Genomic DNA, 16,844 nt, shown 5'->3' with positions numbered 1-16,844 from the left:
CACAGATTAGATTTTCCAGTCCAGAAATGTTGTTTGAAAAGTGCTGCCTGTTTTCTGAACCTGTGACAGAGAAAGTGGATAAAAATCTAGTCCTGACACAATATGAGACAGATTGAGAGACCTTTTTCTTTCCAGGAATAATCCAGGTGGTTTGGTATCAGACTGTTTTGATCTACATCCATTGGTTTAGCAGGCCCAGAATTCTGTCTTGTTTCCAGATTTTATTTGAATGCACTGACATTCAAAGTCAGCATCTACATTTCACCATATTTGATTGCATAGTTTGCCTGCTATTGGCATTTTGGAATTAAGATTAGATTTCTTTTCTGATTGAGGTTATTCATAACAGACAGCAGTCTATAGGAGGAGTAAATAGTCAAGCTTTGTGATTTGTTGTTCTTCAGTTTCATTTTCTTACTTTCATATGGGAAATTTCAGACTGCTTGTATGTGTTGAAAAGTTCATTTTTTCTGTTAGCTCAGTTGAAGTCCAATTATCAACATCTTCAGCTTTACTTCCTTTGCTAAAGTATTTTTCATTTCTTTCTCCTAATCAATTACTAAATGATTTCTGAAGAGTCTAATTACTGTTTTCCCCCTCTGATTAAGGACCTCAGTTACTCAACTTCAAACTTTTATCAGAAAATCCTTTGAATCTTTTCTTAGTCTGTTCCATCCTCTGTTTATCAGTAAAATAGCTTGTTGCTTATAGGAAGGCACTTTTTATACATGAGGCCGCTTTTAGATCTTGTTGCAGATTGTAACCTAAGGTTATGCTGGAGTCTGGTAATTTAGAATTATTTACCATAGTATTGATAAGAGGAAGATCCTATAAAAGCATTTGTTCACATCTAGTGCACAGTCATTCAAGAGCTTTTATTTCAACACAGTTTCAAATTGGATAACTGTATGTGAGTGTGCTATAAGGTAGTTTAAAAAGGCAATATTTGCTTTGATTAGAGCTCATTAGCCAGCACTCAGCTCTGACTGTGGCATTCATCAGAATCTTGCCAGTATGTAATGTTTGTAAGGCTGCCAGTGGAACCTCATGCACAGTTTGAGTGCTAAACACTGTCATTGAAGTTGAGGAAATAATGACACTTTTGAGAGAGCAGTACTTTAATTAGATAGAGACTGTGGAACTGTGTCTTCTGACTTAGCATCAGCAGGTTACTGCTGAAAGCCATCCACATAGTGAATGTGTGCATAAAGTAACTGTTCTTCAAAATGCATTGTCTCTGCCTGCAAACACTTTCCGTCTTTCTCTTTCCCCAGAGTCCTCTTTAAATTTTGGATAACTAGATTGAGAAGGGAAAGACATACTTGAGTCCTTCATGACTGTGATGTGCCTAGGAGGGAATGGGATTTGAAGTGTTCCTTCTGGGTCTTCTTGTGATAGCATTGTCTTCATAGCATTCACAAACCCCTTGTTCCTTTCTTCTCTTGGCAGCTCTTAACATGTGCTGTACTCTTGATTCCTATTTCATTTATATAGATACACTGAATGGCTGCACTTCTGTACACTTCATCCAAAACTGACTGTTGTTCTGAGTGTGGGAATACAAGATTCAGGATTAAAATTCCATCTAAGTTTTAGAGCAGCTTTTCAAGATTTCAGAGTAGATAGTGCTGAAGTAAACGCTTATGACTGTAATAAACCATCTAAACACAGTGGGAGCAAAAATGAGTGATATAGATCAGCTGTGATTCTAGCATTTGCCAGAGTCCTTCAAGATTCTGTTTCTCTGCAATCCTTAGTTATTTCCAGACTCTAGGAACTGAGGAGCCACTCTTTATGGTTCTGATATGGGTTGTCTGAGAATTTTGTCCTGTTGTCTCTTAGAAGTCAATGAATCTCTGCCATCTGTGTTCTTCAAAGTTTTCAGTGGCTTTCCTTCCATCTTTCCTGGTCTCTCAACATTAATATATGTTACTGCCTTTTTATATTATAAACATGGTTTTTCTTCACATTACTTCTGTTAGCCTTAGAGAAGTCTTTGAAGGATTCAGTCGTAGAAGACTTACCTGCTCTGTGCTATCTTTTCCTAGGCAAGGCTGAGGATTCATCTGGTATTTTTTGCCATGAGAAGGTTTTTTGCTCTATATCATCCAATATACAAACCTGCCTCTGATTTTTTCCTGCACTTCTGATCCCTGGAACTAGGGCAAGGTTTTGACGCATGGATGTCATGCTTGTGTTTATCTGCACAGTATTTCTCTGTAAATGGAACAGAAACCTTCAGAAAGACCTCATGTCTCTTAATCTCAAATGGTAGCATTTTCTGAGAAACACCTATTTCTGAAGTTATGAGGATACCTAAATGAGTTCTGTTTGTTTTCAGTAAGCAGTGTATTTCCAGACATAAAGTTGCACTTAGTAGAACGATTTTTTCAGTCACTCTTCCCATAACAAATTATGACCGTCCTCTGTGTAAGTGTTTGGGATGTTTCACTGTGAAAATTTTCAACTAGGTAATTTTTTTTAAGTCAAAAAAATACTACTCTTGTGAGAGCTCACCCTTCTTCCTCTTCCAACTCCTTCAAGTCCCTTAAATCTGAGAAAGAGAAGTTCTCAGATGTGAGCAATCAACTTATTTTACAGAAAAATATGATTGAATAATAGTAAGAAAACTAATGATAGAATGTTTTGACTGAATTTAGCACATCTAGGGAAGCAGACTAAGCAGTGATCCTTTTGGGGAGAAACAGTGAATTCTTTGAAAGAACATTTTCTCTGTGGGTAGAGCATGCATGCAGTCGCTTGAATGGAAGACTTCATCTATACTTGGAGCTAGCTTCTTTAATTGGGAAGGAAGAAAATAATCACAATGAAGATTGCTAGCAATGCTGAACTTTCAAGGTAATAAATAAAATCAAGGCTAACTGAGGAATTGGAGGACTCAGGATTGATTAAATGTGCAGTAAAGTGCCAGGTGGAATTCAATATAAATAAATGTGGTGAAGCACATGCTCTAGAACTAGCAACTATTACCATTTTTTGGAAGGTAATTCAGGGGTCATAATAGATCTATAAAAATACGAGCTTCAGAACTCAGTAGCTACCAAAGAGGCAAACAGTGTCAATCATTACTAAGAAAAGCAGCAAGAATAAAACAGAAATTGTCATCTTGTATCAGTTCAGCTCAGGCATATTTTCAGTTGCTATGCTGTCAGATGTGTTTAATGCTTCTGCAGAGTTATAAATAAAATATGCATACACTCCCCAAAACAAGAATTGCTCTTACAGTTGTCTATTATAAGCTGATAAAAATCCTCCCCTTTTCTTTAAGTATGTCCTGTTTATGTTTTACTTCCGTGTTTTCAGCCTATCATAAAATGCAGATTTAAGATATCAGTGCTTAAGATACTATGTGTTTAGTAAACTTTCTGCAAAGTTTTCACTAAAATTCACCTGTTTAGCTATAAACAAACAGGGATTTATCTCCTAAGTATGCAAGCAAAGAGAAGAGCAAAAGGTTTTCACCGATTTCTGCATTATCTTCACTGACATTCTGGAATACAAATGGCCTTTTAAAAGTTTCTCTGTTTTCTTTTCTCGCTTCTGTGGAGCTTCAACCAGCTGTTGTGGATATGTAGGACTTAATCATCTCAGATTCCTAACACAGTTTCTGCAGACATGAAAAAGCACTGTAAATACAAAACATGAGACGTAACAAAACTTGCTAAATTTTGGGAGAGAGTCCCTTCAATTCTGGCTGACATGACATTGAAATAAAACTGCTTAAAAAAATCTTTTGCATTGTGGATCAAGACAGAGAACCTAGTTGCAATGTCTTTTAGCAAACAGTTTTAAGTAGTCAGGTATAAAAAGAAAGAAGGATGTAGGATACAAGTTAGATGAATCTGAAGAAAGTAAGAAATGCAGGACAGAGAAATTATGCTGAAAAGGAAGCCTGCAAAAGACTAGCTGGCTGTCAGTATACAAGTAGATACTGAGTAGATATGAGCAACTTGCTAAAGCAGTAGCTAGTTTCTTTCTCTAAACTGCATTGTTTACACATCGAGGGCTAACATAAAAAGCTGAGGAATGGTGTAATATTACGTGTCATCTAATGATCACTTTGAGGGATGTTCTAATGGTGTATAAAACCAGGAAGAATACCTAGTACTAGAAGTGAGTGGATGATCAGAAGGCTCCAAAATTAATTAAATGGACAGTCTATAAACTGCAGTTTTCTGTTAAATTATTGGATTCATGTATAAAATGGGTTTCAAAATTTAGACAAGATGGTATATTGACTTGATTTTAAAAATGTTTTTTATTTTGCAGAATGAAGAGAAGGCATCTGTTAGTTTTCCTTCACTTCTTAGCCATATGACTTCTTCTTTCTTAAATCATCCTGTAATTCCCATGACAACATATGCAGATTCAGGTGTCCCAGAGATGGTAAATATATTTTCTCCACTCATGTCATCCATGCCTTGTGACATGCATATAGTCAATCTGAGGACAATCCAATCAAAGGTAAGGTTAAAACACTGTTTTTATGAGCAAACATATCTGTTCTAGGAGGGGAATTTTTGTTGGAGGAGTTGTATGTTATGATAAACTGCGGCATGATGACTACATTTGTCAGTTCTGCAAGAATTAGAGACTTCTATCTGTTGGAGTAATATGAAATACAGAAATTGTTTTTTCACAGCATAATATGGATAGTGCATTGATTTGTCTCTGGACAGGGCAGATTTCAATGCACTCACCAAGTTTAAGAAAGGAAGGGTTCGTATAGGAGGAAATGGCAGGAAGATGTGCCACAGGAGGTTTAGGTTGAATATTAGGAAAATGTTCTTCACACAGAGTGTAGTAGAGCACTAGAATGGCTTCCCAAGGAAGTAACCACGGCACCAAGCCTAACACTATTCAAGACGTATTCGGACAATACCCTGAGACACATGGTGTGAATGTTGGGATCGTCTTATGCAGACAGGAGTTGGTCTGAATGATCCTTTTGGGTCCCGTCCAAATCAGGTCATTCTGTGATATCATTCTATGATATGTTTTGGGCTCTTCTGTGTTAAGAAAAATTAAATATAAGGTCCTTAGACTTCATTCTGAGTACAGTGATTTCTGTTTTTAATAAAATATATAGTTTTAAGCCTGTCTGATTCTATTTGTGAGATTTAAAGGAAGTCTGCCACATCTTAACATCTATAGGAATAAATTATTAAAATATTTTTAAGCTTAAATACAAGAGCTATTTTAATTATCCTAATGTTGTTTTAAAATCCTTGGCTCCTGTGAAACTGTTCTCTGATACATTTACAAAAAGACTAAACAAAACACATCCAAATAAAGAATCAACCCCAAACAAACCTGTTCTGGCTGAGGCAGAACTGCTTATCTATTATAACCTCAGATTGTATTCAGAATATCTGCAAAACTTGCCGTTAGCTACTGTTTTATCATAATTCTGCATTTTTAGTCTTAATTATTTTCTTATAGAATTAATTTACTTTTTCTCACTTTCTCTGTAGATTCAGTCTCATGTTCACTCCTTCAGCTATGACTGTTTCTTATTTTGCATTTCAAAGTGAAATAACTCGTGATTCTGTGGGTCTTAAGCCTTTGAAGTGCTAGGAGGAAGCTGCATATTGAATTAAATCTTCATGTGAATTTTATGTTCTATACTTCACTGTAAAGTCTTTTACTTTACCTCCAGCCACTTAGCAACACCTGTTTGCTTCAGCATGTCAGTTTCAGGGGCATATATTCCTAAGCATGCACCCTCTTCCTTTTCGTAGGCTAAACTTCCTCCCCTTGATTGTGTTATGTGGCTGTGAAACCTATGAAATAGAAGGTCTGTTTTTCCAAGTTTGGTGTTACTACTCATAGGTGAATTCTGTGATTTTACCTGGGCTATACCAGCCTCACTAACCTAGTTCCTATAAGGTCAGGGCTATGATCTCTTCCCTGTTCACCGTTGTACGTTTCAATAATTACTTGACTGACAGTTTTTGAGCTTGCAGCATTACTTTTGTGCACTTCAAAGTGAAAGTTATGAGTAGTCATAGGATAGGTACACTATCATTGTAGGTATAGAACGTATCTTCCCCACAGCAGAAATGGTGCTGTGTCTTGGAAATAATTTCCTGCATGCCAAAATGGCCTTTCTAAATGTCTCCTCACTTTCTGCTTCCTTTTTCTTTTTTCCAAGAATTTGAATGACAGTTCTCATAATTCTGGCTAATTAACGCAATGCATTTTTTCCCAGAAATGTAGATTTATTCTCCATTGCTTTAGCTGTTGAAGTTAAATTCAAAGAATTATGTCATTACAATTCCACATAAAAAGATGCCAAATTAAATAAAGTATTACTAAGATTTAAGGTAGAACTCAGAATGCATGAAAACGCATTAAAGCTTAATTGAGAAAAAACATAAGGGCATTCTTACTTTCTTTTTACATTCTGCTCCTCTCAGTGGGAAGAACGTTGCTGCTGTAGTAAGATGTGTTTTGTCGCAGAAGAGTCCACTGCATTAGAAATAAGAAATTTAAATAATTTTTAAATAAAGCTCCAGATTTTAACCTGTCTTAATGCATATTTTACCTACTGTAAACAAATGGATTCTCAAGATTTAAAAACCGAATACATTTGTTTTCTTACACCAAATATAAATACATATTTTTGTCATGTTGCTTGAACTTTTCAGTGCATGTCTGTTAGCTTATAGTAATTAGATTAAGAAGTTCAAATGGTTTTTCTTTCTCATCAAAATTTTAGGAGCGTTGCCCGGGATACTGCTTATGAGAAAGCCTAACAATTTTTTCCATTTAGAAGCCTGATGTGAGAACCACATTTTATTTCTCAGAGATCAAAATCAAATCCTTCTTCAGCAGGTCTTCCAAGAAAGGCAGTCAGAGATTTCATAGTACAGTAGTTAGGGAATTTTTGTCATCTAACAGTGCTGTGAAGTTTTACAAGATTAAGGATGTTGTTGTTTGTTGAAAATTGAGAAATTTGTTTTCATGCAGTTAACGTGGTCATGTTTAGAAGGTGTATTTGATGTAAATTAGGTTTATCCATGCTCAGATGTTCCTTAGGCTTGCATCCACTTACTCTGATTTACTTAGAAATTGTGTAAGAAGAGGTGATTAAAGTAGATGCAAAGGCTGTGGCAACTTCTTACACCTGCTTTGAAAATAGGTTAGAACAGCTTAATTTATTACACATGGATGCTGTATGCAAGATGAAGTCCTGGGAATTCTAAAAGGTTGACTGCTGTATCATAGATATTTATACTTACCAAAACTCTTTCCCTGAAGGTGTCATTAATTGCTTATTACCTTTCTTTTGAATCTTAATTAAGATAATATTTAAGTTAAATATTGACTCTCTTAGGTTTTTAATGCTGTCATTTGAAATACATTAATGGTTCCAAGTGTTGATACCTGTTACTGGCTTGTCATTTTAAACATCAGTTTACCCCACAGGAGGTCAGGCTTTTGTGACATGGATTTTAATATTTCACTAATCTGATATTTAGGCAGATGGTATTATTTTGCATACGTAAAAATGTCTGCTTTTAAGTGCAGCACTGTCACATCAGTGACAATGAAAACTGAGTCAGATATTTCATAGTTGGAATAGGAAGATCATTTTGTAACATCATCAGTATTATCTTAGACAATGTAGAAAGTGCTATTATTTACTGTTCCAGTTAACAGGATACGAACTTTTTCATTTATCAGTGACAGTAAGTATTCTAAACTTGTTAGAATAGATTGACTGTAGACGCTGTGCATTAATTAAAAACCTGACTTTAGGTGATTACAAGCTAATGTTATTCGTAAAAATCTCCTCAAACAAAGTTTTATTCTGGATTTGTGAACTATGCAGTTTTTACCAGTCAGTGTTTTACTGCAAAGTATCTCATTTCAATTCCAAATACTACAGCGTAAATTTTTACAATTTCAAATGAGAAACTTTGAAAACACCAACATTAAATTTATTAATTTATCCTTTTTATTATCTGAATGAGTACTTAATGCTATTAATTGGTCATACTATGAAGCCATATCATGCTGGATTTCAAAGACACAGGTTCAAGCTGTTGCAAGATCTCCTTTATTAGGAGAAAATTGGTTTGGATCTGAAGCCGGTTAGATTAAGACCTCTCTCCTTTGTTACACCTTCGGAGCTAAAGGATCACAGAATGCCTAATGTTTGTGGGCATAGGTTTCTCCAAGGCGGTAGGTACTTACTGGGGTACCAGAATTGAACCAAAGTTACGGCAGAGACTTTTGGAAAAAAGCACCGATTCAAAAACATGTAAACTAGCAATAAATAAGAGAGAAAAGCCCAAAGAGCTGGCACAGCTGCCGATAGAACAGTCTTTCTCATGTCCTTATTATACGTGTAATAAGATTAAGAGCTGAAGAATGTGAAACAACAACAAAAATGAAATAAAGTAATACATCTTAGAAAATAAATAAGGTGAATATAGTGACACAGCAAACAGCTTGCTGCTTGAAATGCATCTTGTCATGTGCTGCTTGTGTGGCATGAACATATCTTACATTGACATTCATCTGTAACGTGAATAACTGTTTTCTGTTAGTCTTACTGGATGAGTGATTTTCTGTATCTTAGTGTAAAAGAAAAAAAAACTTATGTTTTTGTGTAAATTGAAGTTTCCCAGCTAGTTCTAGGCTATAGCTTTGTTTTCCGAAGTACATATCCAAACAAGATTCTGATTTGAGGCATTTATATGCTTTCCTTCACAGAATCATAGAATCAGCAGGTTGGAAAAGACCTCCAGCATCATCGAGTCCAGCCATTCCTATCAACCACTAAATCATGTCCCTGAGCACCTCATCCACTCATGTTTTAAATGCTTCCGGGGTGGTGACTCAACCACCTCCCTGGGCAGCCTGTTCCAGTGCCCAATGACCCTTTCTGTGAAAATTTTTTTCTGATGTCCACCCTGAAACTCCCCTGGTGCAGCTTGAGGCCATTCCCCCTTGCCCTTTACCCTGTCACTTGGGAGAAGTGCCCAGCTCCCTCCTCTCCACAACCTCCTTTCAGGTAGTTGTAGAGAGCTATAAGGTCTCTCCTCAGCCTCCTCTTCTCCAGGGTAAACTACCCCAACTCTCTCAGCTGTTCCTCATAAGGCCTGTTCTCCAGCTCCTTCACCAGCTTTGTTGCTCTTCTCTGGACTCGCTCCAGAGCCTCAACATCCTTCTTGTAGGGAGGGGCTCAGAACTGAACACAGTATTTGGGGTGCAGTCTCACCAGTGCCGAGTACAGAAGGAGAATAACCTCCCTGGACCTGCTGGTCACACCATTTCTGATACAAGCCAAGATGCCATTGGCCTTCTTGGCCACCTGGGCACACTGCTGGCTCATGTTCAGTCGGCTGTCAATCAACACCCCCAGATCCTTCTCCACCAGGCAGCTTTCTAGACAGACTTCTCCTAGTCTGTAGCACTGCACAGGGTTGTTGTGCCCCAAGTGCAGGACCCAGCATTTGGCCTTGTTAAACCTCATGCCGTCGGTCTCAGCCCAGCAGTCCAGCCTGTTCAGATCCCTTTGCAGAGCCTCCCTGGCCTCCAGCAGATCGAGACTTCCACCCGGTTTGGTGTCATTTGCAACTTACTTAGGGTGCATTCGATCCCCTCATTGAGGTCATTGATAAAGACATTGAACAGGGCTGGACCCAGCATCAAGCCCTAGGGAACACCAGTTGTGACCCGCCTCCAGCTGGAGTTAACTCCATTTAGCATAACTCTTTGGGCCCAGCCATTCAACCAGTTTTTCACCTTGGGACTTGTCCTAAGTGATTTTAGTGATTTGGTCGAAACTACGAAGTTGAGATTGTTTGATGCCTGCTGAGGCTCAAGGGCACTGTATGTCTTATCTGTAAACTTTGTTTTCTTTTTTTTTTGTTTAGTATTTGTATTTTAGTGTATGGTTTCAGGTACAACTTGAGCTGAACTAGATTTTAGAGGACAGCTTTGTGAAATGAAAGCTTCTTAGAATATGCTCTTAATGAGTATTTAGAACTGGCTATTGTAATTAGCATATGAATTCTAGTTTTGGTTTGGTTTTGCCATATAGTTTTTCTCAGAAGACTGTTGAATTGTGTGTATGTGCGCTTGCATTTATTGAGATTTGAACTCTTCAGTGAACAACTTAGATTTATATTCTGTAGTACTTTGTATATCTAAACTCTTTTTGCCATTTAGTTCTTTCTGTACTTAATTCTTATAAACATTAAAGGAAATGTAACTGTTCAATCTAGACTGAACGTTGCTTAAGGTATTAAGTGGCTCTGTCACTGTAAGGCAATGATAATTTTATGAGGTCCTAAAATGTCTTTCTACTTCTGCTACTTTCTTTGTAATTTTTTATTTTATTCGTTTATAGGTAGATATTGAGCCGTCTGATGAAGCTGCTCTGATTCTTCACAGAAAAGGATTTGACTGCAGATTTTCAAACAGAGACTTGGGTCTGCTCTGTTCCACTACTCAGGGAAAGGTATGCTGAGATTTTATGGGTACCTTACCTTACAAGTAGTGCAGCAACACTGATATTTCAGTCAAAAAATAGCTGAAGTCTAGGTAGTTATTTCTCAGGAGTTATACTTTTAGGGTAATAGTTGTTATCTCAAAAGTTGCTTTCCATATGAAAAAGGTATGGGTCTTGTAATGTGTGGGAATGACCATATAAATATCAACAATTTAACTTCTAGGTCAGTTTTAATCTCTAACTTCCTGTAAGTTATTTTCTTAGACTCAAATAATTTTTAATAATATTTTATAACTTTATTAAGTAAGAAGAGTGAAATTACATATTCTGGTTATCTTTTGAATATTATTAACAAATTATGTGACTGATACTTTGAAAACTGTTGCTTATTATAGCATGTCCTTTCCCTACCCGTGCTCACATTACTTGCACCATTGCAAATACTTGAGTGTTATACAATTCCAGTAGAATTGATGTAATACATAAAACTGTGAAGTATAGCTTTGTTCTGAGGGTTGCAGGTGGACTGGGTAGTTACAAATCTGTAGAAATTTTGTAATAGGTTTGGAATTTTCTTTAAGCAGGACAGTTAGCACAGTTTTGTTTAGAAACAAGATCCAAATATTTTGATCAGGTTTTTTTTTAATATATTCATTTACCCTGGTTGAAATGTGGCAATTGAGCACTTCCTAAAAAGATATAATTTGGTGTGTAGTATTTGAAATGGGGTACTTAAAAACATTCATAATGTAAGGATTGCTGTGCTGATACCTGTAAAGAGATTTGTCATTTGAATCATTGTTAGAGATTAGAATAAAGTAAATATTGAGGTATATACTGTATTTTCTGATTATTTTTCTTTCCTCCAGATAAAGGTGCATAAACTCTTCAACAAATTCAGAGTGGAAAGTCTTACACCTGCATCTTTATCTTTGATGCATTCACCTCCAGATGCCAGAAATATAAGTGAAATAAGTATGAGTTCTATGGAGATAAATACATTTCGGATTCGGCTAAGATGAACTCTCACTTTAATACTCAGCTAGAGAAGAGGAATCTGCAATTATATCTCCTCTAAGTTTCACGTGCAATAAGAAGCACATTATTATTATTCCAGCTTCTGGATACTGTGAGAAAAACATGCATTCTGTATTTTTTTGACCAACACAGTGAAAAGCCATGTTGCCAGCAACTTCTTTGTGGTGTTTTGTTTTATAGTGGGTTTGGGTTTTTTTGGTTTTTTTTTCAGAAAATGGCAACATCAGTATAAGTTAATGCAAAAAGTGAAGAAATTTCTAAGAATGGCAACCTCTCAACAGATTAAATCTCAGGTTAAATGCTAACTAATGATGTTTCTGGTGTTTTAATTTTGATAAAGAGGGGGTTGGATTTTAAACAGCTTTCTCTTCTGATTCTTGATGAATTTGTGTACAAGTGAGTCCTGATGGACTGATGGAGCTTGGAAAAAAAATGGAAATAAATGTTCTTGTGTGGTAGCTAATGTCCAAATATTTACAATCATTTATATAAATGACAATAATATCAATTTATTCCACAATTAATTTCATTTTTTTCAGCACAAAGGGGATTATTAATTGTGGTAAAATGAAAGCCTGCAGTACTTGTGATAAGTGATGGCAGATATTAATACTTCTGCCGCTCACCTGAGTCATGTAGATAGGAAAACATGAACCTACAATAAAATTTTGCAATGGAAAAGTTTAATAAAACTCCCAATTTGTTACTTGACACACTGGGATATGTGCAATTATTCCATTATCATGTATGATGAGAAATGTCCATAACTATCATGAATACAAGATTTTTTGTAAAACTCATTTAGATACTGATGTTCTCTGAAATGAGTTTTCTATTTCAAGATTACCATATCAAGATAAATGTGCCTTATTTTTTGATATGTCTTGTTACAATTTTGGTGTCTATGTTAATGTTTTTGGGGGAAAGATAGTTTGTATAATACTTAGCTGTGTATCTCCTATTTGACAATGCTGGCCACACTCTGATCTATGTCCCCCTGCACCACGTTTGTCCTATTTTATTCTAAACAGTTTGACTATTTGAATGTATTACATAACATGAAACACAGACAAAAAAAAGAATTACTGTAAAATTTAAGTTCAGCTGCTTTCAAGGAGATTGCAACTTGAGGCAGAGTTGACAGTAAGCAAGACAGTTTGCAAACCCATCAAAAGCTGTGCTTGCATATCACAAACTGTGGTGATCCATTAATTCAGAATCACGTGCCTATATTTTAAACATTTTTCAAACATGCAACCTCATTTACATTGCCAGTGTTCATATAACTGAAGAAGTCTTACTTCTTGCTTTGTTTTCACATATTAAGTAATATTTAGTTCTGAAGCCATTCAAGTGTGAAAAATATTTCTCTACATAAAGCTGCTGCTTACTCTGGGTATATACAAACGTGCATTTGAGCATGATCCCATTTCCTCATCTTCATTCCTCTCCATAACTCTTTCTTCTGTCTCTTGCTAATGCATTATTTTTCCATGCATCATTGCTTATCTGTAATAGTAGGTCTTATCTTTAATACTAGTGCATGAAAAGTCTTACGAGGAGCAGCTGAGAGAGCTGGAGTTATTTATCCTGGAGAAGAGGAGGCTGAGGGGAGACCTTATTGCTCTCTACAACTACCTGAAAAGAGGTTGTAGAGAGCAGGGAGCTGGCCTCTTCTCCCAGGTGGCAGGGGACAAGATGAGAGGGAATGGCCTCAAGCTCCGCCAGGGGAGGTTCAGGCTGGACATCAGAAAAGAACTTTTCACAGAAAGGGTCATTGGGCACTGGCAGAGGCGCCCAGGGAGGTGGTTGAGTCACCTTCCCTGGAGGTATTTAAAAGACGAGTGGATGAGGTACTGAGGGGTATGTTTTTTTTGATAGGAATAGTTAGAGTTGATGATCCAGTGGGTCTTTTCCAACCTTGTGATTCTGTGAAAAGTCGTCATACCTGGTAAAAAGATGTGCTATTTTCTAACGCTAATATTGGAAACTATATTTAATTCCATGAGTTTTGTTCCACAGTGTATCAAATTATATCATGTAGCTACAGGCTATCTTACAAGAAAATGGAAATGAAACTTCGATTTCAGACGTTGTCACAGGTTCGGTCTCTTTTGAGATTTAGTTTTCCCTACTTAATTCAATCTATTGTGTGTTTTGTTATTAATGGAATACCTAGTAGGATCTGGTGCAAGTTATATCAAAATACAGGAACCACTAACCACAAATGGAAGAATCAGATGGATCCAATAAATGGATGTTTTCATGCAATAAACATGTACTGTAACTTTTCGTAGCTGTAGTATTTGAAAATACTATTTTTGTTTGGAACTCAAAGCTTGGTAGACTTGCCAGCAGAAATTTCTCACAACATGTATTTTGTTACATCTTCAGTATTAAAATGCTTCAGAGACTTATGTGTATTCTGTGCAAGAGAGCTTTCAAAATACTGTTACAGTTTTGTTGGGCAGAAAAGTAAAATTTGATGCAATAAAGTTTTAAAGTATTTTGCCTGTTGGAAAAATGTTTCATATAGTATTCAATCTGTTCTTTTGTCATCTGCTGTACAATCATGATGCCTGAATCTTCCTTAACCAGCAGATTTACTTAATTCTTTTATTTTGCATTTGTGGGTAACGAAAGAACAGCTGGGATTTGGGATCCTTTCCTGAAATCCTTATCTAAGTCGAAACTCCAGTCAAAGTCTGGTAGTAAATTTTACTTTAATTTGTTCAGAATATGGTTGTCAATGGGCTTCTTGTTTTTTGGGTTTTTTTTTCCAAACAACTCTTAGTGAATTCTTTTGTATTTTTGTTATATTGGATATTTCAATTAAGTTCTTGTTTATTCTGTGCATTGGCCATCTAATTTAATCTTTTTTTTTTTTTTTTTCCTATGGCCACTGGGTTTATAACTACTGGTTAAGAGAACCAAGCATCCTCACCTTCCACTATGATTTTAAAGACACTGCTGTGTAAGAAATGGTTTAAAACCACGTGATTACTTTCCATACTAGAGTTATACCTGTAATGATTTCTTTTTCATTCTTTTATCTTAGATGTTTTTGGTTTACTTGCTCATATTGTCTGAAACAAACTGATTTCAACTGAAAGTTTTTGATATTTTCTCTTGGAAGGTTTTATATCTTATGGGGATATGTAAAATAAGATCTCTAATAAAAGATAATGTTATTGTCATATGGGGTCAGTGTCATTAATACCTTAGCCATAGGTGATTTTATTAATTAAAAAAACCCCAAGCATACCTTCTTTGAGAAGGTTAATTAATCAGTGGCTTTTGGGAATGACAGTTAGCTGAAATGACATGAACTCTTGATGAAGGATGCGATCTATTTCACTGTTGTTGAATAGAAGCAGATAATGTCAGGAGGGATAGGGAAATGCTGACAAACTCTGCTCTGTCAGTGCTCAGCATTGGTAGCATAATATAACAATCTCTTGTTTCAGAGCCTTTCAGTCTTTCCCAAGGTTACCTGTAGTGTACCTCACAGAAGTCATTGATATGTTCATTATTAATTGTTCTGTATTGATCAGGCAGTAGTAAATCAGAGAGTTTTTGATAATGTGCACTGTTTATGGCCTTGGCTACTGGGGACCCTCTAAGATCAACCAGCTCACAACAGTGACTAACAAAATCCAGAAGGTCATCTGGGCTGCTTTGGTAATTATGTCAGATGTTTCCTAACTGTTTTCCAGGAGAAGGCAGGCACAACCCTATAGATATAATTGGTTTCAAAAAGGAAATCTTTAGTTCAGGTAACTTGAGTGTACAAATTTCAGTAAGAATGGGATGCAACCACATTCATTCTGAAGAAATTAGGCTTTACAGCTTTCTCTCCAGAACTCAAGTCTCTTTAAACCATAAGCTTTGAATGTAGGTCTCAAGGGTTTACCTGGATTTTTTCAACAGAGTTTGATTAAGAAATTTTCTATCATAAAGGCAATGCCACTAAAGTCTTTGATTTTGAGGTTTTAGCTGAGGGAATGCTGTAAGAACTTTTGTGTCCATGAACTAAATCAGGAAAGACAGAAAAAGCAGAGTTTGGAAAAACACATCATTCTTCAGATTTGCTTTGAAAGATGGCTTACAGTAGTGGATGAAAGCAGAAAGATCTTGGTCTAGCCTCCATCAGGCATTTTGAGTATTTCACCTTCATTAAAATTCTAAGTTTCTTACTACCATCATATTCCCATAGAAGTAGTTTTTTTAAATATGCTGTTGAAGTCACTGGGTCTTGAAAAACAGAATGGAGACCTTGGGCGTGTCTCTCTGCTATAAGGGACCAGTGCGCAAGGCAGAGAATGTGTTTTGCCTCCTTTCTTTACTGTGAGAGTGGTGAGACACTGGCACAGGTTGCCCAGAGAAGTAGTGGCTGCCCCATCCCTGGAGGTGTTTAAGGCCAGGTTGGATGGGTCATGGGCAGCATGATCCAGTGGGAGGTGACCCAGTCCATTGCAGGGGGATTGGAACTGAATGGGTTATGAGGTCCCCTCCAACTCTAACTATTCTACAATTCTATGATTCTACGATTATACGATTCTATTAGGTTATTTTGTGATTACTTCCTCAAATATATGAGGTTTGTATACTAAGTTATGCAGATAGGTATATTTTGTTTCTATTTTGAATGTCAAGAAATAATTTTATTTAGGATATACTATTTGGAAAACAATATTTTCTGAACATGAAGTTTTGAGAGACAACTGTTTAGATGAATGATTTTTTAAAAAAACAGATAATATTTGAAAGATTTGGCTTTTACACTGTTCAACATTCTTCAAAATTATATCTTTCTATTAATCAATACATAAAACTGTTTTTCTAAATATTTTCCTTACAATTTATATGAATTAATCTATAGTTTAGAGATGCAATCATTAACAATGAATACTGTATCTCCAGTTCTGGCACAGTTCATTTCTGCGTATCTAGTAGAATATAGGCAGCAGGACCATTCACATCTGATTCTTCTTGTCATGGCAATGGCTTTGGTCCCTCTTCTGAGCTTGAAGAGCTTTCTTCCTCTAAGTCTGATGCTCAACTTGCTCTTCCTGCTCCAAATTCCTTACTTGAAGAAAGGTAAGGTTAATAGAACACTAACAACAAACAAGATTAGGGAACACTTTTGATTGAAAGTATACCTTCAAAAACAATTGAGGAGAAGTTGTGAATGCAGAATTTCTTAAACTCCGGGCCTGTGCACAGCCAAGCTTGTCTAATTATACATCTCCACTTTTATAAGAGTTCCAAGAAGGATATGAAAATGTTTATGTCGTTTTCCCTGGAATTTAGGATG

General features: G+C 36.3%; 1 protein-coding gene across 1 annotated transcript in view; it reads left to right on the top strand.

Moving 5' to 3' along the window:
- Positions 1 to 12,175, top strand: part of MAN2A1 (mannosidase alpha class 2A member 1) — a 108,286-nt gene extending 96,111 nt beyond the window's left edge. The window contains exons 20-22 of the mRNA XM_069879944.1: positions 4,291 to 4,485; positions 10,388 to 10,498; positions 11,359 to 12,175. Of these exons, the coding sequence (XP_069736045.1) occupies positions 4,291 to 4,485; positions 10,388 to 10,498; positions 11,359 to 11,511 (459 nt within the window). The 3' untranslated portion in view covers positions 11,512 to 12,175. The remainder of the gene's footprint in view (positions 1 to 4,290; positions 4,486 to 10,387; positions 10,499 to 11,358) is intronic.
- The last annotated feature ends 4,669 nt before the right edge of the window (positions 12,176 to 16,844 follow it).

Source organism: Phaenicophaeus curvirostris, chromosome Z (assembly GCF_032191515.1).
Source record: "Phaenicophaeus curvirostris isolate KB17595 chromosome Z, BPBGC_Pcur_1.0, whole genome shotgun sequence".
Taxonomy (NCBI): Eukaryota; Metazoa; Chordata; class Aves; order Cuculiformes; family Cuculidae; genus Phaenicophaeus; species Phaenicophaeus curvirostris.
This window is presented reverse-complemented; position numbering and strand designations above follow the sequence as displayed.